The sequence below is a fragment of the Phyllostomus discolor genome, chromosome 14 (genome assembly GCF_004126475.2).
Source record: "Phyllostomus discolor isolate MPI-MPIP mPhyDis1 chromosome 14, mPhyDis1.pri.v3, whole genome shotgun sequence".
NCBI classification, from domain to species: Eukaryota; Metazoa; Chordata; class Mammalia; order Chiroptera; family Phyllostomidae; genus Phyllostomus; species Phyllostomus discolor.
In genome coordinates this window covers 15,331,144-15,357,260 of record NC_040916.2, presented here as the reverse complement: position 1 = coordinate 15,357,260, position 26,117 = coordinate 15,331,144, and the positions used below count along the sequence as shown (strand labels likewise).

The 26,117-nt window shown below is 46.2% G+C and overlaps 1 protein-coding gene across 5 annotated transcripts in view; it reads left to right on the top strand.

The window, feature by feature from the left end:
* The first annotated feature begins 2,373 nt into the window (after positions 1 to 2,373).
* The window catches only part of TSEN15 (tRNA splicing endonuclease subunit 15), a 40,308-nt gene continuing 16,564 nt past the window's right edge, over positions 2,374 to 26,117 (top strand). For 2 of the 5 annotated variants that reach the window (XM_036015912.1, XM_036015914.1), the window contains exons 1-3: positions 2,374 to 2,520; positions 5,250 to 5,331; positions 5,652 to 5,787. In XM_036015912.1, the coding sequence (XP_035871805.1) occupies positions 2,395 to 2,520; positions 5,250 to 5,331; positions 5,652 to 5,787 (344 nt within the window). In that variant the 5' untranslated portion in view covers positions 2,374 to 2,394. Of the gene's footprint in view, positions 2,521 to 5,249; positions 5,332 to 5,651; positions 5,788 to 13,431; positions 13,574 to 14,088; positions 14,441 to 26,117 lie in introns of those variants that run through there. The other 3 variants (XM_028530927.2, XM_036015913.1, XM_036015915.1) reach the window with 3 other exon arrangements.

Here is a 26,117-nt window from a genome sequence, read left to right as displayed (position 1 = left end):
TGCGTGCTTAAATGTATCATGGTTTTTTGTAAGCAATAGAATGTCATCTATTTGCCAAAGGGTTCATTAGCCTGTTGCTTTTTCTGTTTACAGTTCTTTCTGCATCTTCTGGGATTCTCTGTATCCCCCCTTTTCTGCTGAAACTTAAGCTGAAAACCTTCCCCTGAAGATGGTTGAGCCTTGTTCACATGGTACCTATTTCCACTGGGTCTCCTTACTAATTTATAAAATCTCCTGTCTACTCTCATTAGGAACAAAATGCTCTTAATGCTTCTATAAATACCATCATATGAACTGATTAGAGGTCAGAGAGAAACATTCATTCACTTCTAATTACTTCAATTAATGTCAAGTTCAGTGCTTCCAGGAGTCTACTAATTTCAGTGCCATTTGCTTCTTTAGGGCTTAGCAGCTGCTCTGTGGAGACAAAGGTTAATGATGATTCCAATGCAATCCATTGTAGGGAAACTTGTGAATCTTTATGTGCGGCTTTCCATCACTTTCAGGAATAGATGCACTTCTCCCTGTTCGTCATATATTGCATTTCTCTGGATGCATTCCAATTTCTTAGCTGGCTTTCAATAATTTGACTTCAGCATGGACTTTGTTGTGGTTATTCTACTCAGTGTTCACTTAGCATTCTGTACCTGCAAATATCTGTCTTTCATCAAATTTGGGGAATTTTTTTGTTCTTTTGTTTTTTTTTTCTTGCCCCATTCTTTTTCTTTTCTTCATCTGGTATTCTATTTATATGTATGTTGGATTGTTATATAACATATTGTAGGTCTCTGAGGCTCTGCTCATTTTTTAAAAATCACTTTCCTCTGTGTTGTTCACCTTGGATGATTTCCATTGCTCCACCTTCAAGTCCACTCCCCTCTCCTCTGTAATTTGGCTGTTAAACTCACCCAGTGGAACCTTTTACTTCTGAAATTTTAATTTTCAGTTTCATAATTTCCTTTTTTTCTCTGCTGGGTTTTTCTATATGTATCCTGGGGTTTTCATTCACTGAAAACATGTTTTATTTTTCCTCCTTGAGGATAGTTATAATAGTTACTTTCAGATCCTTATCTGTTTTTTTCCAAGGGTTGGCCTCTAGAAAATGTGACCCATTTTCTTGTTTTTCATATGTTGGTAATTTTGCATCATATCTTAGACTTTATGAGTGATAAGTCATGGAGTGTTTCGATCCCATTTTCCTAGGATCAGTGTGTTTTCCTGTGTATTGGCAGGTAATTTTCTTGGATGGGTTTGAACTGCAAACTCTGCTTGTTTGGAGACAGCTCTGGTCTCAGTTCAGATCTTTTGTTTTTAACGGAACTGCTGTGACTCTGTTTCAAGTGGTTCAGGATCTGTCAGAGACAGAAGCAGAGAGAATTTGGGGATCCCCTCTCTGCCTTCTTCTAGGATTTCCTGAGTTCTTACGCATTCAAATTTCCTTCCTTCCCTTTTCTGGCTCCCCAGATAAGAAAAACAGAGAGGTTTGGCAATCTGCTCTTCCTCCCAAAGTCAGCCTGCTTTTGTTTGCATCCCAGTAAGTATATTCAGGTGGTTGCTTTTTGTCCGATATCCAAGTTTTACCGGTGTTTTCTATCGGGGGATAGTCCAGTAGGGTCTTTGTCATATTTGGAAGCAGAAGTTCTCTTGCTGCCTGGGACTTTCAATCTTGAGAGTCATTTCTTGCATAGGCCAATGTGACAGCTTCTTAACCATTCCCTTTGTCTACCTCTATGGTCTATTTTCAACACACCAGCCAGAGGGATACTATTAAACATTAACAGCAACTTCTAGGGTCTCCCCATTTCTCTCACAGTAAATCCATTAATGTTTACAATGTCCCATGCTGCCTGGTTTAAACTCCCCATCCTTGGCTTCCTGGTCACATGTTTCTGCGGGGTTGCACCCCACTTTTCTGACTCATTCAACAACTCCTGTTCACTCTTGCTCCTCTAATCCGGAAAGGTGAGTCCACCCTAAAAATGCGGTTCTTGGCACTCTGGTCTTTCTTCTTTCCACTTTCCTCTATGGATATCTCACCCACTTCTACACTTGAAGATTAATTATAGGGCACTGAATGAGGTTCTTCCTGTTCCCTAGAACTGGACACCTGGACCCAATGTTGAAGGCAAAGAGGCCTTCTGTATTTCCCAAAAGAGCTGCAAACAACACTGATGTGCGGAAACTTCTTCCCTCTAGTACCTGCTCAGATTAGAATAAACGAGAGTAAACCTGGAGTGCGTTACGGCAGGTTCTAGCCACCTTTGTTAAAGGTGCAGATCTGAGTCGGGCGGGTCGGAGGCAGCGGGCGGCCGGGAGGCGGAACCCTTGGGCGCGCGTCCCTGCTTCTGGCCGGGCGCGGGGAGCGGTGCACAACGTGCGCGCACCCCTGCCGGCATGGAGGAGGGCGGCGATTCCGAGCCCAGCCCGGGCTGCAGCGGTCCGAGGCCGGGCGGCGCTCTCGGTGGCGGTGGCGCCCACCCATGGGCCCCGGAGGACGCCTGGATGGGCACGCACCCAAAGGTCAGGAGGCGCCAAAGGAGCGTGGCGCCGGTCCAGGCCCCCACCCCAGGCAGAACCCCCGCAGCGCGCTCCCCTTCCTAACCCTTCACCCCTGCAGGGCCCGGTCGCTGAGTTCGCGCGCGACCCTCGCGGAGGGGGACCCGCGCGCACACTGCCAACTGCAAGCAATATTGTTTTCGTTTGTTTCAATGAGTTGAACTAGTGCTCGGACACTACCGCATACCCCCATCGCCATTCTTCACCGCAGGTGAAGACAAACACGGCCCCTCTCAGATCGAAGGCCAACAATAGCCACTCCACGAAATGTCCAAGTTTGACCATCTAGGGTTGGTTTGGGGAATGGGCTCGTTTAATCCTCACACTGACCACGCAGAACAGATTCTGCGGGAGGTGGATAAGATCTGGGAGTCTGTAATGATAAAGGTTCAGGAACTAAGCCGTGGGCCCAGAGTGAGTGTGCGTCTTGATTGTGCTGCAGTGCAGATGCCTAATTTTTCGAATTCCTTGGGAAGTTTGGATAGGTTGTTCCCCAAAGCAGAACTACTCACATTGTGGTGTGTTTTTCTGTATTAGCGGTAAGGGAGGAAAGGATAGTTCCTTGCTAGCTTCTGCTTGGCAAATTGCTGCCTTGTACCAGTACTGCCCCTGGGAATGAATGAACAGTGAATGGGGATGGGGACTTTGTAGGAATCTGGGGAGACTGGTCTAGTAACTTTGGGAGAATTGCAGTCTTCTGCCAAAGAGCAGTATTTCATAGGCAATCATCTAAAAACAGTCAAGAAGAGGAAAATATTGAAGCCATAAGTCTGAATAGGTAACCCCTTCCCGTTTTATCTTGCTTAATGCTACCCTCCTCTGTCTCCTTAAAAACAAACAATAACGTGGAGATGCTATTCCGTTTCCTAGAAACAAAAACCAAAACCTGGAGAGGCAGCATAGTGGTTGGGAGCATGAACTCGAAGCCACGTTGCTTGGGTTTGAATCCTGGTTCTGTCACCAGCTTTGTGATTTGGAGAAAATCATTTCATCTTGTGCTTCAGTTTTCTCATCTGTAACATGGGGATGTTAAAGTACTTAGCTCATAGGGTTATTACAGGATTAAAGCATTTTACATATAGTAAGCACTATGTAAGTGTTTAAGAAGTGAAACACCAGTAACAAGTTTTAAAAACCTCATCTGTAATTTGGTGCTGCTATTCAGTTTTATTACTTGCGGATTTTTTGTCTTTGAAGTTAATGGCTATATAGGCTCTGACCATCAAATCTTCCCTTCCAATATTTTTTCCTCTTGAAGGATCTAATTGATTTTTTAAAAAGAAAGAAAGGAAAAGATATTGGGTGTTTGGTTTGTCCACTTCTGTCTTTTTATTATTCAATTTGAAGATTACTTAGGTCCATCTAGTTACATGGCATCAGGTTTATCATCCTCTAATACCTCTTTCATCAGATTCTCCTGCTTAGACGTCCTCGGTGTTTCCTTATGGGTAAAATTCAGACTTTCAGCTTGGCTATCAAAGCCTTGCAGCCTGGGCCCCAATTACTTTTTCACTGCTGTGGTCAAGCACATGTGAGGGGTAATAACACCCCTGTTCTCTTGCACCTGTCCACTTACGATGAAGCCGGCAGGAGAATGGGACTTCAACTATGTCCTGAGGCAGGTCTGCTAATCCCTCCCCTCTGCACTAGCTCTGCTCACCCCCCTAGTCACTGATGTAGCCGGGCAACCTCAGGCTTCCCCTGCAGGAGTGGACCCCTGAAGAATGTTCCCTCAGTGCTGACCAGCAAGTCTGAAAGCAGCAGCGCATTGCTTGGTCCTTTCTTTAAAATCTAGCAATTAATTAACTCCTACTCTTGGGGGGGGGGGAGGGGCCAGGAGTGGTATTCTAGCAGACTTTCTCCATGTGCAAATGAGAGACCAGGGCAATAGAGGCTCCTACTAGCATGACCCAACAAAAACGTAATGAAACACTGTCTCTACTTCTGGCAGATAGATTTCTTTATAGGCCTTTGAATATGTGTGGCTTATTTGTGTGATTAAATAATCACACAGAAGTGGGATTCAAGTTGGGCCCTTTGTGTGATTAGTGACACTGTTGCGTAACTTCTCTGTTCACTCAAATCGTACATGTCCTTCAGGGCCCACCTTGAATCCCACCTCTGCCATCAAACATTCGCCGGCGAAGCCACCTGAGTGTAGCTCCTCTCACCTGTTGTGTCATTTTTCTTAATTCTCACCTGAGGACATAGTTATTGATTTTAGAGAGAGGAGAAGGGAACGAGAAAGAGAGAGAGAAACATCGATGCCAGAGAGAAACATCAATTGGTTACCTTTTGTAGGTGCCCCAACCCGGGACCAAACCCACAACGTAGGCATGTGCCCTGCCTGGGAATCAAACCCATGATCTTGTAGTTTACAGGACAATGCTCCCACCAACTGAGCCACACCGGCCAGGGCTGTGTCATGTTTTTTTTTTTAAATTCCACTCACTTGATTTTTAATTGCTTTCTGTCATGTATTGTTATTTGCCTAACAGTTGTAAGTATGCAGTGTGTTTACCCTAATAATTCCAAGTTTTGTAGAGGCAGGGATCAGGTCTTATATTGCCTTGTAAATTCCACTGTGCCTAGAATTGCGTTTTATGCGTTATATGTATTTAATAAATAGTCATTGAGTGAAAGAAAATATTAAAAGATTCTTCTCTGTTTAATAACTACATTTTGATTTTCAGTACTTAGAAATGATGGAATTAGATATAGGAGATGCTACCCAAGTGTATATAGCATTCCTGGTGTACCTGGACCTCATGGAGAGTAAGTTTTTGTTTATATTGCTTTATTATTGGCACAGGCCATGGTAGAGGGTTGGGGAGCTGGGTTTGGCTATAGCATTGTTGACATTATAATAAGCCGTTATTTATGCATTTGCTATTAATGTCATCAGTTTTGTAATTTCTTCATTTACGTTGGGAATTACTGGATAACAAAATAAGTAAAAGAGAAGGTAAATTAAAATATAAAGAGAAGGTGGTGTTGTAAGAGATGTTTGCTGAGCTGAATATTAGGTAGAAGTTTAGAATTTTTATCTTTGATTTTTGATAAACATTACTGTTCACTCCCTGATGCTCTTGCAGGTAAGAGTTGGCACGAAGTGAACTGTGTGGGGCTACCCGACCTCCAGCTCATCTGCCTCGTCGGCACCGAGATAGAGGGAGAGGGGCTGCAGACGGTGGTGCCCACGTCCATCCACGCTTCCCTCAGCCACAACAGGTGGGCCGGCGGCGACTGGTCTTTGTCCCCAGGTTGCCAGTTCATCACGCTGCACTCTGTCAACTCACACAATGTTGTACATCAATTGTATGTCAGTTAAAAAAAAAAGCATGGTGGAATGTGAGTGGGTGAAAAGGATGATCTACTACAGGGAATAGCAATTTATGTTGATTTTATATTAAAAATAATGTGCTGACTTTGATACTTCATTGTTAGAAACAAATTATTTTCCATACACTGCACAACCAGCCTGAGACATCAGTTGTAAACTGTTATCCTAGACCGTGCTGCTTAGCTGTTTGAGGACAGTGGGGTTTTTTTATGTTCTTTATTCCTCAAAAACTTTACATAACACTTTTATGACTAGGGAGTTTGGGTGGTATGCAAAGCCCGAGAGCCAGAGGAGTGAGCATGTTGCTGGAGGGGCAGGTTCATGTTATTTACGTGGGGCTTGTGGCATATACGCCATGATAGCCGTCCCCGTCACTGAAGCCCGAGTCTGTAAAACCGGACTAAACTCTGTCATTTACAGAGTTAACTACGATTTGTCATAAAATATTTCCCCAGTGATGACAGTAAGTAATCTCACTGTATCCTAGTTTAAAACCACTTAGTGGCTCTCTCAACTGCTGAGTGACACAGTGGCGTGTGTGTGTATATATTTGCATGACTTATTCTTGCCATTATTTATTTTATGATGTATATGTATGTGCAGACTCCTTACAAGGTAACAATTCTAGGTAACATTTCATGTTACATCTGAATTTCTAAGATTGGCCACACAGTTTTCATAACCATGTCCTGCTTAGTTTCCTGGGCTTTGGACCTGGCAATCTTGTACACTGAGAACACAGGCATTGGCACGAGTGCAGACGGGCTGGCTCCGTGTGACAGAGCGGCTGTGTGACAGAGCGGCTGTGTGACAGCGGCAGGGGGAGAACTCGCTGCTACGAGCAGACGCGCTTTGTGACTGGTGTGTTCTGTGCGGCACTCACACCCCACCTGTGCTCAGAGTGAAAACACCTTGGCATGATTTTCAAGTCTCAGAAGGTCTTTCGGGTAGAAGTTGGCATGGAGTGGAGTGAGTGGCATCACCAGGTCCCCAGCTCATCCTCCCTGTCGGTGCTGAGGTGGGGGAAGGGCACAGACGGGGGCGCCCATGCCCTCCACGCTCCCCTTGTGGAAGTGTTGGCTGAGTACTATTCGCTGATCTCCTGCAGGAGGAGAGAGTTGGTCCAGTGCCCACATCGGATTGTCTGGTGGGAGAATTGTGCTGATGGAGGGTGAGGTGGTTAGTGTTTCTCTAAGGACCCGACACACCTCCTTGTTTTGTCATCTAAAAATGCTACTTTGTGCTCATGTTAAATAATAACTATTAGCTCACATTTAAACAGATTACATTAAGTTATGTGTTTGTATTGTACATGCCTATGGAGAGTCCTCTAGATTGTCTCTTACCAAAGTGAACCTGAGAACCCAGGTGGCGCACTTGGTAGGCGACCTCAGAGGTGTGGACCCTGGTTTCCCCAGACCCAGCGATGGCATAAAGTCGTGTTAGTAAGTTCGCAGAGGCCAAAGAGATCTGGTTCGGATGAGGCGAGCAGGGGAACCCTAAGGAAAGCCAGGGCCTTCTCCAGCGCCGAGCGGCAGACGCAGCCCCATCCGTGTTCGGAGGGCCGGAGTGGCGTCCCTGGGCCGCCGTGCCTCTGCTCCTCCTGGAGTGTCCCTGAGCCGCAGGGGTCTGTGGCTGCAGGGCTAGGGAGCGAGGGCCTCGGGTTCCTGTGGTAGTGTTAGCGCCACAGTAGTCGTCCACGGGAAACGTCTCAGTCACTTACACGGGACCTGGAGCAAGTTCTGAGGAAAATGCCTTTCTGTTCTGTGCTCCCTTTTTTCCTGATGGGACCTGCGCGGTCTCCCAGTTGCGTGTCGCTGCGGTTTCTCCGGTAACATGCGAGAGAGGGTGCCGAAAACTAAACCGCAGTTGTCGTATTTTAAGCGTATCTGTGTTTACACTTATTTTGTTAATTTTTAAAAAGCTGAGTGAAGTGTTTTGTAAATTATAAAATCCAGAGACAGTTAACAACTGTTTTTTAAAACGATCTGCAAATCTTGTTTTTTTTTTTTTTTTTTTTGCTTCGTGATGCCAGTGAATCACTCACCCCATTCACCCCGACTGAGCAATAAAGGGCCCTTTCATCCCCGCCAGCCACGGGGAGTGGGCAGCCTGTGTGAGGGCGGGGCCTCTCCGGTGCCCATTGACCCCCCGGGGTCCACAGACCAGTGGCGTTTCTTTTGATTTCTGGTGATACATGGGTACTCCCCTCCATTTTATCTGAGAGGAAACTTTCCCCTTTCTTAGCATCTTCCAATTTGAAAATTACTCTAGAAATGCAGAAAAAGGCTTCAATATTCCATATACCAAATTGGTCATTTGCTAATTCAGCAGCCCTGAGGCTAAAAGCCTTAAGACTTTTGTCATTTGTTTGGTCAAGACTCTTTTGGCTATAATGTTGCCACTTACTAAGTGGTCCTCCCTTATAACACTTATCATATTTATTATTACTCAGTATATTTCATATATATTTTTTTAATTTTTTACTGTCTTCCTTCTCTGTTTAGAAAATAACTTCCATGAAAGCAGGAACTTTGTTCTGTTCATTGCTGTCTCCCCAGTGCATAGCCTGGTACCTGGTACTTGGTATTAAATCAGTGTTTGTTGAATGACTAAATGAGCTCTCTGAGACTACTAAGTTCCTGTGGTGGAGATTTGCTAAATCAAATCTTAAAGAACACAAAGACATGCTCAAACAGTCTTCTAAGAGTTTCAAAAAGATTAGATTGTCTACAAAATCCATTTGCTTGCAAGATTTATCACTATTTCCCACACTTTACACTGTAACTGTACTACACTACTGAGGAAGGAGACCAATGACGATGCCCCCTGACCTTTTAGAGAATCTCTTTTTCACCCATACCTGCCCCCCTACCATTAATCCCCTTTTTTCCCTTAGTGTCTGGGGAAGAGGACTTAATAGTGGAGGAGTAAAGGGCTGCTAGAATTGACTGAGTTCCTTCTTTAGAACATTTAAAAATTTTTTAATTGTTTTAAATTGAGGTGTATTTGACATATAACATTAGTTGCATGTGTAAACATAATGATTTGGTATTTGCATACATTGCACAATGATCAGTGCAGTACATAGTTATAAAAATTTTTTTCTTGCGATAATTACTTCAGTGTCTACTCTCAGTAACTTTCGAATGTGCAATATAGTATTATTAACTGTACTTAGAACCTCTTAGAAGATGTTCTTAATTATAAGATTTAATCCTGAAATGTGATAATTTTTTTGAAGGATACTTTATTAATTATTTCCTTATAATTGAAAAATATCTCCACTCTTTAAAAGTAGATTCTTTATTACAAAGTCATTTAATGACTTATTTATTTGAGGCCTAAAGTTTACTAACCGGTAAAATGACCTCTATCCTTTGACTTCCCTGCGTGTCAGGGGCGTGTCCTGATGTTGCCTCCGTTGGGAGTCTGGTGCCTGTGAAATCCCCAATTCTGGCGGCTTCTTTCTCTTGCCCTCCATGCACTCACATGCACACGCACGGAGCTTGCAGTTTACATGAGCAGAATGGCTTCCCACTGGGGGAGCAGCCACACAAGCGCCTAATTGTTCAGCAAGCCCCCCCTTGGAGGTTAGCCACCTTGCTTTTTCACTAGGAAGGCCCTGGCCTGATTCCCAAGGAGGCGGTCTGTTGTCCCTGAAACTTCTCTTCAGGATTGAGCCTGTGGATGAATAAACCTTCTTGGGCACCAGGTGACATTTGCATTGTGTTTTGGAGCCGGGTTATGGAGTGTCCTAGTAAAACAATATAATGAGGCAAGTCAAGGAGTTAATGTCTTTAATTCATGCGCGTACAGCATGTGCCAGTCTGGCCACGCTGAAGAACACAGAGGGAGAGAGTGCTTTCTGGGGGTCGAAATTAATAATAATTTTAACCCGTGATGCGTTCTGTTCCAGCAACACTTGAAGGTAACAGGAACGCTGCCTTCAACCCTCTAGTCCTCTGTGTTCATCTGCAGAGGTCGCTCAGCCTCTGCTGAGGGGCCCGCACGAAGAGCCCAAGGCCAGGACTCATGGAGGGCCGGCGTGTGGGAGGAGGGGCGGTCACCAAACAGTGTTTCCCTTCTGTCCGCTGCGGGCCTGTTCTCCAGTTGGCTTCGTTAAACTTCCGAATCCCTCTGTTTACGCATGCTGAGCACCTCTCTGAACAGCTATGAAAAGAAAACCTGTTGCAAACATCAAATTCTGTTACATTTGAAACAGCTGATTATTACTGATTTATCTCTCTGGTCGAGTGGGGTTTTTCTCTTGAAATGTAATGAACTAAAAAATATGAAATTCTTCTTATTAATACATAGGTTGTGTTTTTCATAAGTGGATGTATACCAAATATGAACTATAAACAATTCTATTATCCAAATTACTACTTTGGATTTGTGTGATGAAACATCACTACAGTATTTTTCTAAATAACTGAGCTTTTAACAATTGTACATGTGAGGAAGCTTTGTTTCGTGATTTCTGAGTTACGATTTCAAACTGCGAAGTTGTGGGAAGGTACGTGAGATTATAGTATTTTAGTGATTCTTATTCTCAGCATCTTTACTGTCTGTGATTTTTAAAATAGAACATTGAACCTTTTGTTGTTGTTGTTGTTATTATTAGATTGAGAAAGCAGCACAATCTGTTGACTTAAAGGAAGCGTAAACATTGTAAGGAGTTTATCACCACCCTGTAAGTGGGAAGGACGATGGCACTTTAACCGCATGGTAAAAACAGGCCAGTGCAGACCGCAGCAGGGCCCTGGTGGGACTTCGCAAGTGTGCTGAGAACCGGGACAGACGGACTGTCCGAGTGCGGCATCACGGGTCGGTGCCCCGCCCCGACCCAGACTGCTCCCCAGCAGGACGAGCTGAGCTCGGGGACGGGAAGTTCCACTCGGTTCCTGGCAGTGGTTTCTCTCAACCCTGAACACAAACTGGCTTCACAACTCTGGGCTGATTCTCAGATGTTGGGGTTTCCCACACGGGCGTTCTGACTGAGTCAGAAAATGTTTTGCTGTTTGTATCCAAGACCTCTGGAAACAAATATGAATGAAATGGAAATTTCTATCCTAAATTTCGGTGTGTGGGCTAGAATTTCCACAGAGTTCACCTTACGAAACACACACACATGTGCATTCTGGTTCAAACCAATGGAAGATTAGTAAGAGATCTCTAGAGGTTTGTTCCCTTCCATCTGTCTCCCACCCGTGTCGCACTCTGCCCGTCTGGGGGTTGGAAGACACTCACCTTCAGCCGGTGTGTGCCCAGACTCGCCTTGCCCGCCGGTGCCGAGTGTGGGGTGTCTGACCGACACCTGTGCTCGCTGCACCTGGTCCCCTCTACAGTGAATCCCTGCTGTGCACGGGAGCCCACCTGATTTCCGTGCTGTTGAACATAGGTGCAAACTGTTTTTAAGGGGCGGGGGTGCGCTTCTTCGGGATCTGTTTAACCTGCTTACCTGGGAAGGGCTCATTTCTCCTTGGAGTTGTGTTCCTTTAAACTCCTTCGTGTTCACATCTGTTTTATGGCTTTGAGGAAAAAATGTGGTATTTTTAAGCGCATTGGGCATTCTCGTTGTTACGGTGGGAATGGTGTGAGATCTGCACACCGTTTGGAAGTGGGACATCCTCCTGCTCTGACTTTTGAACTAGTAGTACCAAAAAAACGCACAGTGCCCTGTGCTCACATCTTACACTTTTATTCTTAACCTCTTCTGTAGTGTAGAGCAGGGGCCAGCAGACCTTTTCTTGAAGGACTAGATAGTAAACATTTGAGGCTTGTGGAAGGAGCGGCAAGATTGAGGCTGTTGTGCAGGTACTTATGTGGCCATTCAGAACGTTCCGGCTAAAGACGTAAAGACCGTCCTTAGTTCCTGGGCCGTGCAAACATGGGGGGCACAGTGTGCCGAGCCCTGGTGCAGAGACACGTGATAGAAAGTTTGAATGTTTTGATGAACAAGTATCAGACACTTAAATTATAAGTAGCAGGTGAGCAGCCCTTTGTGGCTGATGTTCTGACAAAGCAGTCAGAACTCCAGCTTTCCCAGAAGTTGACTGCTGTTTTAAATCACTTTAAAATCTCCAGTCTCTACTACAGATTTTAAAAAAAATTGATAATTGTAGAAAGAATATTTCAGAGCAGAGACCTTTCTTTTTTAGATTTTTTTAATACGTTCAATAGGTAATAGAATGGGTGAAGGGTGACCTTCAGAGTTTTTACTTAGGGATGGGAAGTGGGAAGTAAGGGGACAAATGGCGCTTTGGCCGAAGAGAATGCAGAGCTGAGTAATTCATGTGCCCAGCTGCAGCGTGTCCACGCGCTAGTAAATCTGTCCCCAGTTTCTGGAGACTGGGAGAGCTTAATGAGAAAAACAACTGATCGGTTTTTAGTTGCCTTTGAAAGCAAGCTCCTCTGGAGGTTCCAGTGACTGAACTGTTGGACCCAGGCTTTGTGGAGCAGGTAATAAGGTTTTCAGTTGGTGGTTTTCAATTTCAACAAAAGGTAGCAGTGCTTTGAGGACCCGGATCTTAGATTTGATAGATTATTTTCCACAGCAAGCAAACCGAAATCATTTAGAACCTTGATAGCTTGATATATAATTTTATTCCAAAAGTTCAATTTTTCTCTATATTTTTCTCTTTGCTTTTACGATGTATCAGAATACATATTGAGAACGATAAAGATATCTATATTCAGATCTAATGATTCCAATACTTGGTAAAATCCAACAAATATTTGAAAAGGAACAAATACCTTTGAGAAAGATGATCTTCACAGAGTATTCTTATTAGCACCTTCACCCTGAAAACCTGCAATAGAATATTATATAGCCACTTAGCAGTAGTAATTATGAACACAGTGGGGGAAATATTTATTATAGTCTATTCTTTGAAAAACTAACCTCACTACCAAATTGCTTCACGGTCAGACACAGACCTGGAGAATCGGAACAGGACCGCGCACGGCCCTTGGCCGGTTCCGATGCCCTGCACGCTCGCTTCTGGTGTCCGTTCTGTGGGCCCTGAGGTCCAGTCTGACTCTCCGGCGGGATGATCAGGAGAGAGGGGCGCATACAAGAGAGACGGGTGGCCCTGGCTGGTGTGGCTCAGTGGATGGAGCACCAGCCTGTGAGCCAAAGGGTCGCCGGTTAGATTCCCAGTCAGGGCACGTGCCTGGATTGCAGGCCAGATCCCCGGCTGGGGGCCCACGAGATGGAACCACACACTGATGTTTCCTCTCCCTCTCTTTGTCTCTCCCTCCCCGCTCTAAAATAAATAAATAAATGAAATCTTTTAAAAAAAATTTTTAAAGAGAAGGGTTGAAAGTCAGTGGCTGGCCCTTCCTTCCAGGATTTTCTATATGAGAAAACCACTTTAAACGTTTCCATTTGAGCCTTCGCCATGTTCGTAGTCAGCATTATAGATGTAACAGTGCTGTTGCCTACCTCTTCCCCAAGACTCCCCAGTATCTGACCCTATTAATTGAGGTGACTGTGAATCCTAAATGGCTTGTGACTGTCTTCGCAGGATAAGGGAGATCTTGAAGGCGTCTCGAAAACTGCAGGGTGACCCAGACTTGCCGATGTCCTTTACTTTGGCCATAGTGGAGTCCGACTCCACCGTAGTCTACTACAGACTCACCGACGGGTTCATGCTGCCGGACCCTCAGGTCAGTGTGGAGGCACCAGCGGTGCACGGTGCACAGAGAGGAGACCGGGCCGGTCTCACTGTGCATCCAGCCTCTCACGGCCCTCCCTCTTCCTCTGCACGGGGGTGTTCACGAACAACCATGCCTCTCTCCTCGTACCCCAGAAAACTGCTGTGTTTTGTTCAAAGTGACATGTTCTTAGTGTCCATAGAAAGTGCTTCCTTACTCTACGGAGAGTTTCAGTTTCCCAGAGAACTTCCTGAAGTTATGGTGCATTTTATTATCTGATGAGTAACTGAGGTGGAGAGTAAAGGCTAGTGATATTTCTAACCAAAGAATCACTTCTTTAGGTGCGTGAAATCGGTTGACGTTTTGAGAGCTGTATTTGCATGAAGTGAATGTGCTCTCTGTGATGTCTTTACATGTTTTGTCGGCAAAGTCAGGATACTTACATGACATATCTCTGTAGTCTTGCTTTGGGATGACGTTATCCTTTGGGGGCAGGCCCATCCTGATCTGCGTGTTTTGTGTTGCAGAACATTTCCCTCAGAAGATGACGCCTGCGCTTCGGGGCTGACTTTATTCACACGAGGTTGGATCTGAGACCCACCAACCTGCGTGATCTTCATCTCAGAGACGGTCGGGGTGGGCCCAGCTGCTCCCACCCCATAGTTTCTGCCTCAAGTATAAAACTGTCCCCAATAGGAGAATTTTTTGTTGTTCAGAAATATGGGACAGTTGCTTTAAGACTTTCTTACCTGGAGACAGCTTGGTTACGGCTGCACCAGTTTACACTTCGGGTGTGCTTCAAGGGGTGGAACGTGTGGTTCCTCTGGCACCCCCACTTGTACCTGCCCCCCCACCCCCGTCCACCAAGGCTGCGAGCTCGTCGTTGAGACTGTCGTTGAGACTGCCGCCTCGCTCCCCCACTTGGCCTGCTCGGTGCCCGCGGCCACTGCAGCCGGCCGGGACGCCGTTCGTGTCCACCTTGACGGCTGGAGAGTTCAGTCTGCTGCTTCATCCCACAGGAAGTAGAAAATTTCTCTCAGTTGTTTTTCATGTTGCAACTACTGTTACTTTCCTCTTAGGTTCACTTTAAGTGAAAACTATAAATACGCTTATCCAGAGGGTGAACCCACACGTCTGGGTTAATAAGGAGCCGAGAAGTGTCGCCTCCAGAGTACTGGGCCTCCTTTCCCTCCCTGTTACCACGGCCGCAGGAGACGAGAGAAATAGTGGGGGCAGGGTCGGCCTTAAAGATGTCCTGACGAAGTAGACCCAGACATTCCACTTCCGTATGATACAGTCCAGTTGAGTTGGCTAAAGTGTAAAAAATGATATGCGCAAAGATGTTCTAAGTAACAATTATAACCCTAAATTCAGGGCTCAATAAACTTTTTCTGTGAAGGTCCAGAAAATGAATAGTTGAGGCTTTGCAAGCCATTCTGTCTCTGTCGCAGCTCTGCTGCTCTGCAGCTTGCAGCACAGAAGTCACAGCAGACCGTAGGAGAACAAATGGGCATGGATGGCTGTGTTCCAATAAAACTTTATTTACAAGTGCAGGCATATACACACACAGTGAATGGTACATGATGTATTCATTAACAATTAGTAAAGAATATAGTGAACATGAGAAAATATTAAGTAAAAAAGCAAGATATGAAAGTGTGTGAATGGGTGTGTTCATGGCTGTAAGTAACACACCCAACGTGTAATAAAACCATGACAGAATGAATCACTAGCCGGTTATATAATAGGATGGCAGGGCAGTAAAAGGATCACTTGGTTTTTCTTCAGTATCTGTTTTCCTTTATTTGTATTTTATAATAAAAGTTTTTCTAAAAAATATTTTGAAATCTGTTACCTATTATTGCACAATACTATACCACATGTTGCAACTTACAACAGCACCCATTTCAGATCTCAGAGTTGGGTCCCTCCTAAGGCTGCAGCCTCACCCAAGGTTTGACTGCAGGAGGGCCTGCTTCCTGACTCGCTAGTAGCAGCTCCTGGCTCCCTGTTGGCAGTCGGACTGAGGGCTTCAGTCCCTAGGACGCTGCTGGCAGAAGGCCACCCTCAGCTCGGGCACGTGGGCCTTGCCAGCACAAGGGGTTGCTTCCTCAAAGCCAGCAAGGAGTTTCTCAGCAAGACGGACCTCACGCTGTTACATAACATAATCTTACACATCCTCCCACCTTTACCCTCTTCTGTCGGTTCAGAGTCAAGTCACGGCTGATCACTCTAGGAGAGCGACGATAACAAGAATGGAAAATGGCCAAGCATAAGCATATTACAAAATGTTATAAAAGCATCCTTCTTGGTCTGTCCTAGCTCCTGATACTTTTCTTTTGATAATACTTGAATTTCACTTCTATTCCTGATGGAAGGTCCTGGGAGCTCTTTCGGTCTCCCTCTGCTCCTGCAGAAAGCCTGCAGGCGCACCAGTTCGTAACAGTGAATTTCCGGAACTCCAGTTGTCCATTTCCAAGAATTCTACCGCAGTGTATGATTAATTCTTAGGGTTTCTCCCACTGGATCCCTTTTGAGGCTTTTCATCACAGTGCTGGAAAAGTGCATTTTCAGAAAGAAATGTAAAGCTTAATGAGTGATAGATCAGATAACCCCCAGACCAGAAGTGTCCTGGGTCGACTGTGAAAGCTTTCTCACGACATTGTTACAATGGTCCATCCTGGAATGTCTACTGTGTTCCAGATCGTCCCCTGTGTACTGGACCCGAGTTGTTCCGTCCAAAGCCAGCCAGGCACCTGCTAATGTGAATAAAGGTCCAGAACAGTTTGGGAAGGGAGACAGCTCAGCTGCCTGCATCTGTTTCATTTCAGTGAAAATCTAGCTAAAGTGATTTTTGTGTGTGATCAAGTGATTGTGCAATTGCATTTGCATTCATATCTTTTTTTACACATCTGTGTGCCCCATTACCTTTCACAGCAACTGGCATGTACACTACGCTTTTAATAAATATTTGGTGAGTGGATGCATGCTGCTCCTGGCTTGGTGAATTACATACACGTAGTGATTGACTTTTTCCCTCAAGGCGAGCCGAAATCCATGGGGACAGCAGAGGGCGCTGCTAAACAAGCGCAGATTTTTCAGACCAGGAGCCAATCAGTTTGAGAAATGGTGCTGTGCCCTTCATCGGTTAGAGAAGCAGTGCTTTTGAAAATTTATTTTCGATCTGTGGGAAATAGCATAAATAAAAGTATAAGTTTCATGTGCTCACACCCACCCCCTTTCTTTCTGGCATGCCTCTAAAATTACACTCTCGACTGTCGTTAAATATGTGATTCTATTCATGCTTTCCTCAAAATGTAGATCCGTCTATAAAAAGAAGCTTGTTTGGGGCAGGGGGAGGTGGCGTGGGAGGTTTTCTCTAGACTATGGTTTTGTTCATATCCATATGAAATGGTGCTTTTCATTCTTTTCTTTTTTTCCTTGCAAAAGCCTAATTTATTCAAGAAATTTCAAGAACAGATCACAGAGCAGGAGACCCCAGCTCCGAAATGCTCACTGAACGGGCTGCCCCCCCAGTGGTGAGAGGCTGCAATTGCTGCTGTGACGGGTAAACTCCTTTGTGGAAGGGGGCCCACCCCAGGCTCGAGCAGGAGCAGGGTGGGAGAAGGGTGGGCGGTTTCACTGTAGTGCTGTTTTTGCCTTTTTAAAAAAAATTATTGTTGAAGTACAGTTGTCTCCATTTCCCAGTCACCACTCCCCCACCCCTCACCCCCACTTCCCACCCTCAATCCTTCCGCCCTTTGGCTTGGTCCACGGGTCCTTTATACATGTCCTTGACCACCCTCCCCCGCTTTTCCCCCTCTCCCCTTATCCCCCTCCCCCCTCCTCCTCTGGTGCCTGTCAGTGTGTTCTTTATTTCAGTGTCTCTGGTTATATTTTGACAAGCTGGAGTTTTCTTATAATCAGCATTATATCACATGAAATCATAGCTTCTCAGGTTTTAAAGAATCAATAATTAGGCCAGTGGTTTCCATATGGTTACCATATAATTTTAACATCATAAAATACAGTTTAAAAATGACATGTTATTCAGAATCCCCAGCATTTTAACTTGAAGTATCACCTATGTCCACCACAATATTTTCTTTCTTTCTTTCTTTCTTTCTTTCTTTCTTTCTTTCTTTCTTTCTTTCTTTCTTTCTTTCTTTCTATCTTTCTTTCTTTCTTTCTTTCTTTCTTGTTTCGTTCTTTCTTTCTTTCTTTTTCTTTCTTTTCTTTCTTTCTTTCTTTCTTTCTTCTTTCTTTTTCTTTTCTTTCTTTCTTTCTTTCTTTCTTCTTTCTTTCTTTCTTTCTTTCTTTCTTTCTTTCTTTCTTTCTTTCTTTCTTTCTTTCTTTCTTTTCTTTCTCTCTCTTTCTTTCCTTCCTTCTGTTAAAGGTGGTTTTGTTTGTTTGTTTGGCATCCCTGTTGGCACACCCCCTGCACTCAGCTGGCGGTCCCACGAGTCCGGATGAATCCAGTCCCCCCTCCCCACCCCACCCCACCCCGGGCCTCTCTACAAAATGAGTTCCCGTGAAAACATTCCGGCAGTGGCACCTCGCGATTCTAAGCTATAAATAGAAAAGAATAGTAAACTCCAACAAATCCGTGTAAAGTATGTGTTTTTAAACTGAAACAGCTCTCTACTTCAACATGGCTGGGACCAAAGGACTTGGCCCCAGCGGCCCGGGGTTTCATCTCCTCTGTCGGCGGAGCGTTTCTGCTCTGAATTCCTCTCTGAGGTCACTTTTTCTGTGGCAGCCGCCGCAGGAGGCCTTTCGCGGCCGCGGCACAGCGCTCCTGCCAAAGTTTATAGTTCGGCAGAGAAGCTCTCTGTCCATCTGCGGTGGTTCACCTTGACTGTGCGCGTGCGCGGGATAACGCCGCCGTGGCCTCTGAACAACGAATAGGACAATTTCCCTTCTTCCAGACCCACCGCGGTCAGGTTCCTTACCACCCCCTCCCGCAGCCTACGCCTCTTAGTGATCTGTGAGTAAAAACAGCCTGTGCTCCGGGAGGAAAGAAGTAGGGAAAATCACAAGACTGCCTGGGTGGGTGTGCTTCTAAAATGTTTAGGTGATACTGGAAAACTCCCTCCAAACCAATTTAACCAAAATCGAAGCCTGGCTTTTTAAGTTTCAGGGTATTGAATGGAGGTAATATGAGGAAGTGTTTAATTAAAGTTCACTTTATTTATTCCTCTTTAGACATTAATTGGGCGCCTCCTGTGTACTTAGATGACTGGTAAATGCCGGGGAGACAAGGATTAATGCGATATGACCTCTGCCCTCAAGAAACTCAGAGGCCAGTTACAGCTCTCCTCGGCCAGAGTCCCAAACCACGCTGTCAATGGGAGTGAACACCATTGGTCCTGTGGTCTGTGAAGTTGTACTCTTCACTTTATGGTGAAGGGGTCAACGATTTTTGGCATGTTAAACAGTTTTGAAACAACCATATGCGTAGTATTTGTCCCAAAGGACTGAACTTGAAATAGGACGCGAAGAAACATCATGCAGTGCGCCTCTCAGGGCAACTGGAGAGCCTTCCGGCGCCCTGTTCTGTATACCTGCTCAACTCTAGTTCAGGAGTCCTTGATTCCCTGCCGAGTGCTCAGTGCTCTTTATTGTGATTCTCACAACAGAGCTGGTGTTATTTACTTGTTACTGTTAACGTATTGTCCTCATTTCGTGGATGGAGAAATTAGGGTACCCAATGATTCAGCCATGGCTTTTATATAGTAGCAAGCGAGTGGGTAACGAGGACCAGGACCGACTCCCTCACCGGGCGCACTGGGCTTTTCAGAAGACCACGCTGCCTCTTTCTTACACGGTGCACGGAAATATCCTGATATGTGTCAAAGGGACGGAGAATGAAAAAATTACTGCTTAGTGCCGGGGGGAGCTAGGATGTGATTTAGGGATCAGTTGTATTATCCTCTCATGCTCTAGAATGAGTGTATCAAAATGCCAGGCTGTCTGTGGGTAATCTAGAAAACAATATTCATAGGCAATATACCTATGATGTCTTATTACAAAGAAGAAATACATTCATGCCCACATGCTTACATAGGAAAACTTAAAACAAATTTAATGTTGAGTAAGAAAGAGCTCAGAAAGTTTCTCTGTTCGTTAAAGCTGAATTTGGTGCTGGCACAAAGAGAAGACTTGGGGAACTCTTAAATGATGGTTTCACCCTGAGTGAGGAAGGCTGTTGCACCCTAAACATCCTCCAAATCCACCTGCTATTGCTTGGAATCCTACCGTAATTCTACTTCTTAGTCATGAAACTTCGATCTACAGTAGTGACAAGCATAGGCCAAGCACCATGCTAAGATTTGGGGGGAACATAACCCCAAATATGTTAATAGATCCAATAGATACAGTTAACTATAAGCATTTCTAAATGTTTTTTCTAAATTTCTATACTTGCCTCATTGCAGACTGGTGGTGTTTTGTGGGTTGGTATTTGAGTAGCGAGTGTCAGAGCTCTGATGACAGATGCTGACAGCCTGAGCCCTGACAGTAGCCCAGGGGTGTTAGTCAGGATGGGCGAGATTCTGATGCAGTAACAACCAGGGAGTTAGCTTAACCGATGTTTGTTTCCGGCTCACGTAGACTTGGAATCCTTACTCTGGGCATCAGGTCAACTGAGGCTCTGCCTTCCGGAATGGTGTTGGTTCCAGTGGCAGGAAGAAGAAAGTACTGTAGTGTCTGCAATAAAATGCTTCCTCCAGAAGCGACATACGACATCCCTGCCTGCATGTTATTGGCCAAAGCAAGTCACATGGCTGGCATCAATTTCAGGAAGGAGAGGAAGTGAATTCTGCCTTGTTCCCCGGGCAAGGAGAAGGAATAGTCAGAGAACAGCATTTCCAGATATTGAGGAGGTGTGGAGAGACAATGTGGAAGTAGATTTACAAACTGATAGCTGTGGGAACAGAGAAGGAGGACGAGTTAAACCGCAAACTATGCTGAGTCGCTTTAAATGAACGCGTTTCCGGTTGCAACGGGAAGACCGTGAGAGCACTTCGCAAGGACAGGCACGGAGCCTCCAAGGTGGTCAATGGGTCAACCGAGGGGCTGGGGAGGAGAGGAGGGTTTGGAAGCCAGACTGGTCCCCACTTTTCTACTCAGGCTCAGAGGGGAGATCTTTTCTGTGTCAGAACCTGGGATCGCTGGAGACCTCACTGTTCGCCCTCTCCAGGTGCGTCCTGGGCTGTGTGCATAGTACGTTGTCCTAGTCTTTACTTCCGATGAATGGGAGAAAGAAGGCATTTGTGCCCACGGCGGAGAGGGGTTAGCTGGACCCTGCGAGGATATTTCTGAAGGAAGCTGGTTAAACGTGGATGTGTGCATGGGCCTGGATTTGGGAGGGGCCCGAGGCTTCTCTCCTGGGGTGGATAATTGTCTGGTGGGACCGTGCACCTGGAGCACCTCCAGATCTACGTGGTGTTCAGGGTCCATTAGCACCGGATGAGGAGGGATGGTTGGGGGTGGACGTCCGTGCGTGCCGGCATCAGCCGACTGGAGCATCGTCCTGCAGTGCTGGATGGAGTTCCCCGTGAGTCACTGCCAAGGCCTCCTGGTCCCCGGCCACATGATCTCTCGCATCCGAATCTCGGCCACTCCACTTGGGACTTGGAAAGTATTTGGTTCTGTGCCTGAGCTCCCTGGGCCTGGGAGGGCACCTGCAGGCCATCTCGGGCCTTCTCCCCGTGGACCTGTTTCCACGTCATCTCCACAAACGCTGGGTGGGAGGCAGCAGCGGGGTTTGGGGGATGGGGTGCTGGCTGCAGGTAACCGCACGTGATTGAGGGACCCCCGATTTCCTGTTATCTCTGCTCTGCTCCAGGAACTCAGTCAGCCGGGGTCAGGGCACAGGGATGGAACACAGGCCTCTGCTCAGTGACCCGTCCAGGGCCCTACACCTTCTGTGTCAGCTCCCGCCTGCCCCTGCCAGCTCCTCCCCCTTAGTTCCCTCCTGGGGCTTCGAGAAAAGACGATGACCGTGTCCAGACCCAGCGTTCTTCCAGACATACCGCTTTTGCCAAGATTTCAGGTTTTGAAATTCAGAAGGCAAAAAAATCACCTCTTTTGTTCTGCAGGGTAATCCCGTCCCCGCGGCACCGTGCCAGGAAAGGCTGTGTGGGAAAGGTCCATGGGCCACGAGAACGGCTGAGTGGGGACAACATGCTAGTTCATAGACCCAAATATTATCCTGCTATGTTCGCAGACAGGTGTTAATTATCATTAACATGCATATTTACACTCTCGAGATTCATTTCCTGAGGCCTATCCAGCTGTCTCCTACCTTTGCGTGATGTGGTACTTGGCACAGTGGAAGAGCTCCACAAACGTTTTCTTCGACGGCATTCACATGTCCAGACACAGGCTGCTTCTCCCCCAGCTCTGTCTCTGCCACTCTAAGGCCAGAGTGGGGGTCAGCTGCCCCTCCACTCTGCCAACCTGCAGCAAAGGGGGAGCCCCGTGGTTCTTGGGCCGCGGGAGAGGGCTCATCCCATGCTGAACGCTCCTGAAACATGCTTGTGCTGTGAGATCCATTATATGGTGATTCTTTGTTTTGGTGGTTTTCAGAATCAACGGAGACTCCTAAACACAATATATCTGCCTGATAAGCCTACCTAATAGTTTGTTACATATTCTTCCCTATGCTAAACTTTGTGTTCTTACTTATCCAACAGTTATTGGAGGGGAATGCAGACATGTTAACATAACTAAATTTGGAAGCTCTGTTTAGAAATCACAATTCCCTACTCATAACTATAAAACTGTGGTGATGTTACTTCTGTTGATGACTGCAGACGGGGACTCCGAGGTTTTTTAAATGGGTGGAAGATCAGTCACCTCTTTGCCCATCCCATGTAAGACATTAGAAAACTGGTTCTGATACATATAATGTAGGCGTGCTTTTCCTGCATCGTATGTCCGTATCTCAGCCCTTGAGGGTTAAGTGAGTGTGACTCACCCACCGTGGGCCTCATGGCTCCGCCTCCATGGGGTGCAGGAGTTGGGGGTGGTTTGTGGAGAGCAAATTCACCTCTAAATTCCCACCTGCCGGGAATTGAGGGACCTCGCTGCACCCATCCCCCTTTTCATCGACGTCCTAACCAGTCCCTCCCCACCTCCACACCTGTTTAAAAAAAAAAAAAGTCCTTCCAATCATCAGCTTTGATAATCTGTCATTAGCGATGTGCTCTGTGGAACTCGTCAGGCTCAGGAAAAGACAGAGCTGCGACTTCAGACCACCCAGAGTGGCACGGGGGAGTTATGTGGTCCCCCAGAGCCTCAGTCCCTCCTCTGTAAAGCGGGGGAAAAAGTGTGTCCTTCCAGGTGTATTGTCCCCACACAAAGAAACAATCGTATTGGGGATAAATGGTGGCTGGCACCAAGTAAGCCACCAGTGTTCCCCTCCCCCGGCCAGCTCCAGGCACTTCCCCTTGACGTGCAAGCTGCCTCCTGCGGAGGGAATACGGGATAACTAGAAGAGAGCCAGGCCTCTGGGGGGTGGTACCCAGACGCGCAGTAGGGTAGAAGAAGGCACCCAAAGAGGTGGGAGGGCACCAAAGACCAACTTTGCCTCTTGAAAATTTTATCAGGGCCTCGCTCAGCTGCTGCGGCTGCTGGAAGTGCACTTGTGAAGTCGGAAGAATCGTGCAGCAACGAGACAATGACCAGCTATGTGGTTGGAGGCTTGCACCAAGGGAGGGAAATTTCCACTGCGGGGAAGCTGGGTTGGGACAATTCTCTGGGATCGAAAACAACCACGTTAAACTTAGCTCAGCACAGCACAGACGCTCATTGAAAAGCCCCCTCTAAACAGAAGCGGGACTGTTCGGGTGGGTTTAAGTCCTGGGACCTGGCACAGAGGTCTCTGTTGATGACGGGGTGGGGCCTCTTCTCCCCTTCTTAAAGGACTTAACAAGTAAAGAAATAGGAAACGATAAGGAGCAACTTGCGTTTGGATAGTGTGCACATGTTAGAGTGGAGAGGTGGGGACCTAATGTGGGTCTCCTCTGTGTCCCTGGAGCTGAGAACAGTGCCTGACACATGCTGGCTGCTCCGCATGTATGTGTGGAAGGAAATAAACAAATGAATGCATAGAAAATAATGCCCAGTCATGGTAAGTGCTGTGAAGGGAGCAAAGCAGGATGTGAGGACAGAACATGAGAGGAAAAGAAGGTCAGGGAAGGCTTTTCTCTGCAGGTGACATTGGGGTGGAGGCCAGAATGCAACGTGCAAATGATGGGAGGATTAGCCTTGCGGGGAAGGGAAGTGCAAATGTCCTTGCGGGGTGAGAACGTGATGGGATCTTAGATTCCACATTTCCGGTGAGCCCTCGGGTGCTGCCGACACAGCCAGTCCATGGAGCTTACTTGGAGGAGCAAGTGTTGGGTCTAGAGCTTGGCCGTGGGGTCAGTAGCAGAAGTGAGGGGGTCAAGGAAATGAGAAACAAGGTCACTGAATGAGATAAAGAGGAGGCAAAAGATGCATGTGCAAATTTTCTATGTAAAACTACATGCAAAAAATCGATATTAAAGATGCCAATAATGTTTTCCTCAGTGAGGTTGCATTTCAGATTATTTAAATTCTTTTCAGAGTTGTAAAATTTCTAACGGGTATATTTATCCTGCTTCTATTCCAAAAAATAGTTATTTTTATGAGGTTAATTTAAAAACAAGAAGTATGTTTTTAGGTAAGACCCTGAGTTCAAAAGGTATACAAATACTTCTAAAATTTAAAAAATTCTGCAGACATATGGGTATTGGCTGGAGTTTGTTAGGAAAGACTTCACAGAGGCGATGATTTTGAAGCAAACCTTGATTATCCAGATAGGTGAGACCTGAGTTTGAACTCTGAGCAACTTCTCCCTTCCGGTCCTCAGGTGGAGAATGGAAACGGATGTCAGGCATGAGTGGTGTATTAGCTATCTATTGCCGTGTAACAAACAATCCCAAAACGCAGCTGCTGTAAACAGCGAATTTTTATTACCTCACAGTGTCTGTGGTTCAGAACTTTGGGAGCCCCTTAGCCAGGTGGTTCTGGCTCAGATTTTCTCACGAAGTCACATTTAGCAGGGTATAGGGAAATGGGCAAGCTCAGGCAAAAAGCGAAACAAAACAAAATTGGTTTGTATGAGAGCAGAAATGAAAGGGACTAGATAGAGCCCAGAAATTTGATGTGTCAGAGGATTGGAAAAGAAAGCTACTTACTGAGCTCAACCAGGAGAAGACATGACTAACAAGCCTTTGAACAAGGGATGCATTAAAAACGTCAGTTTAGTGGACACCGTGGCAGCTGGCCCGCACAGAGCAGCGAGTTTCAGCCAGTGCGCATGTGGCAATTTCCAACCGGCGCACTGCAAGACTTTTTAGAACATGCAATACCTAACTATTAGTCAGGGACACTGATCTCCTTTCCCTTAGATCGTCACATAGAAAGATGACAACAACCAACACAACAATAGCCATCTGGAGTGAATGAATTAAAATTATACCTGTTTTTTTTCAGATCGGCAAAAAATCCATTCTTTGGTGTCCTGCAGAATTTTAGTAATTAGTCTATGTCTGCCATGAGATGAAAAAGGCGGAAAAATGCTGCCACAGAGGCCATAGAATAGCTGGACACTGTTCTCTGCCCTCCCAGTGTATAAGGCCCTTAACAACGTAAGACACGCACAGATAACTGTAGTGGAGGTCAGGTAATAATTGAAAGGTGTCGCTATAAACACTGGGGAAATTCCAGCCTTCTGGGGAAGCCCAGAGTGCGGGTTCTCGAGAGGAACAGGGAGCTTGGGCCCTGGCCACCCGCCGAGGCCTCAGACCCATGAATGAACCCCCCTCAGTCGTCCTTCAAACTTGCTTTCATCTTTTTGAAGTTGCGGGGCTCAGAGGGGGTCTGGGGGGCAGTAGCTGATACCTGGAACATTGAGGGGATCCCTACACCCAGCCCAGGCTTTTGTTTGCCACATTCTCCCCTGACTTTGCAAAGAAGGAGAACTTGAAGCTTCTTATTGTTCCCTGGCATGAACCTAGTAGGTACTACTTGTGGTTTTTCCCCCCCTCTTTGGCTGCACGGAACATTTTTCTAAATATAGAATGGTGCACCACTATGGAGAGGACTAGAATTAAGATTACATTTTCTTTCCAATCGATTCCCTTGCATTTTCTAGTGAGCACTGGGTACTGTTCTCTTCTCAGAGTGGGCAGCAAAGGGAAAGGATATTGAATTGTGGAGCTTTCCAAAGCAGAAGTCAGTCGCCACCGCGAGGTCTTCTGGGGCGGTGGGGCCAACCAAGGCAGCCGCTGCTCCGGCCGCTGGCTCTCCATGACCTTAGCTGAACCCACGGGATGGTCAGCAGCACACACCTGCCCTTTGGAGACAGGGCAGTGGGGTGCTGGTGGGGCTGCACGCCTCCTCCCGTGTCTCTGACGGCTGCCCTGTTTGGGTCCCTCCAGAAGCCGACCCAGAGAAGGAGATTTTGGTGCGAGGAGTTGAGTTGTGAATCACAGGAAACACCAGTTGCCATTCAGCAGTGGGG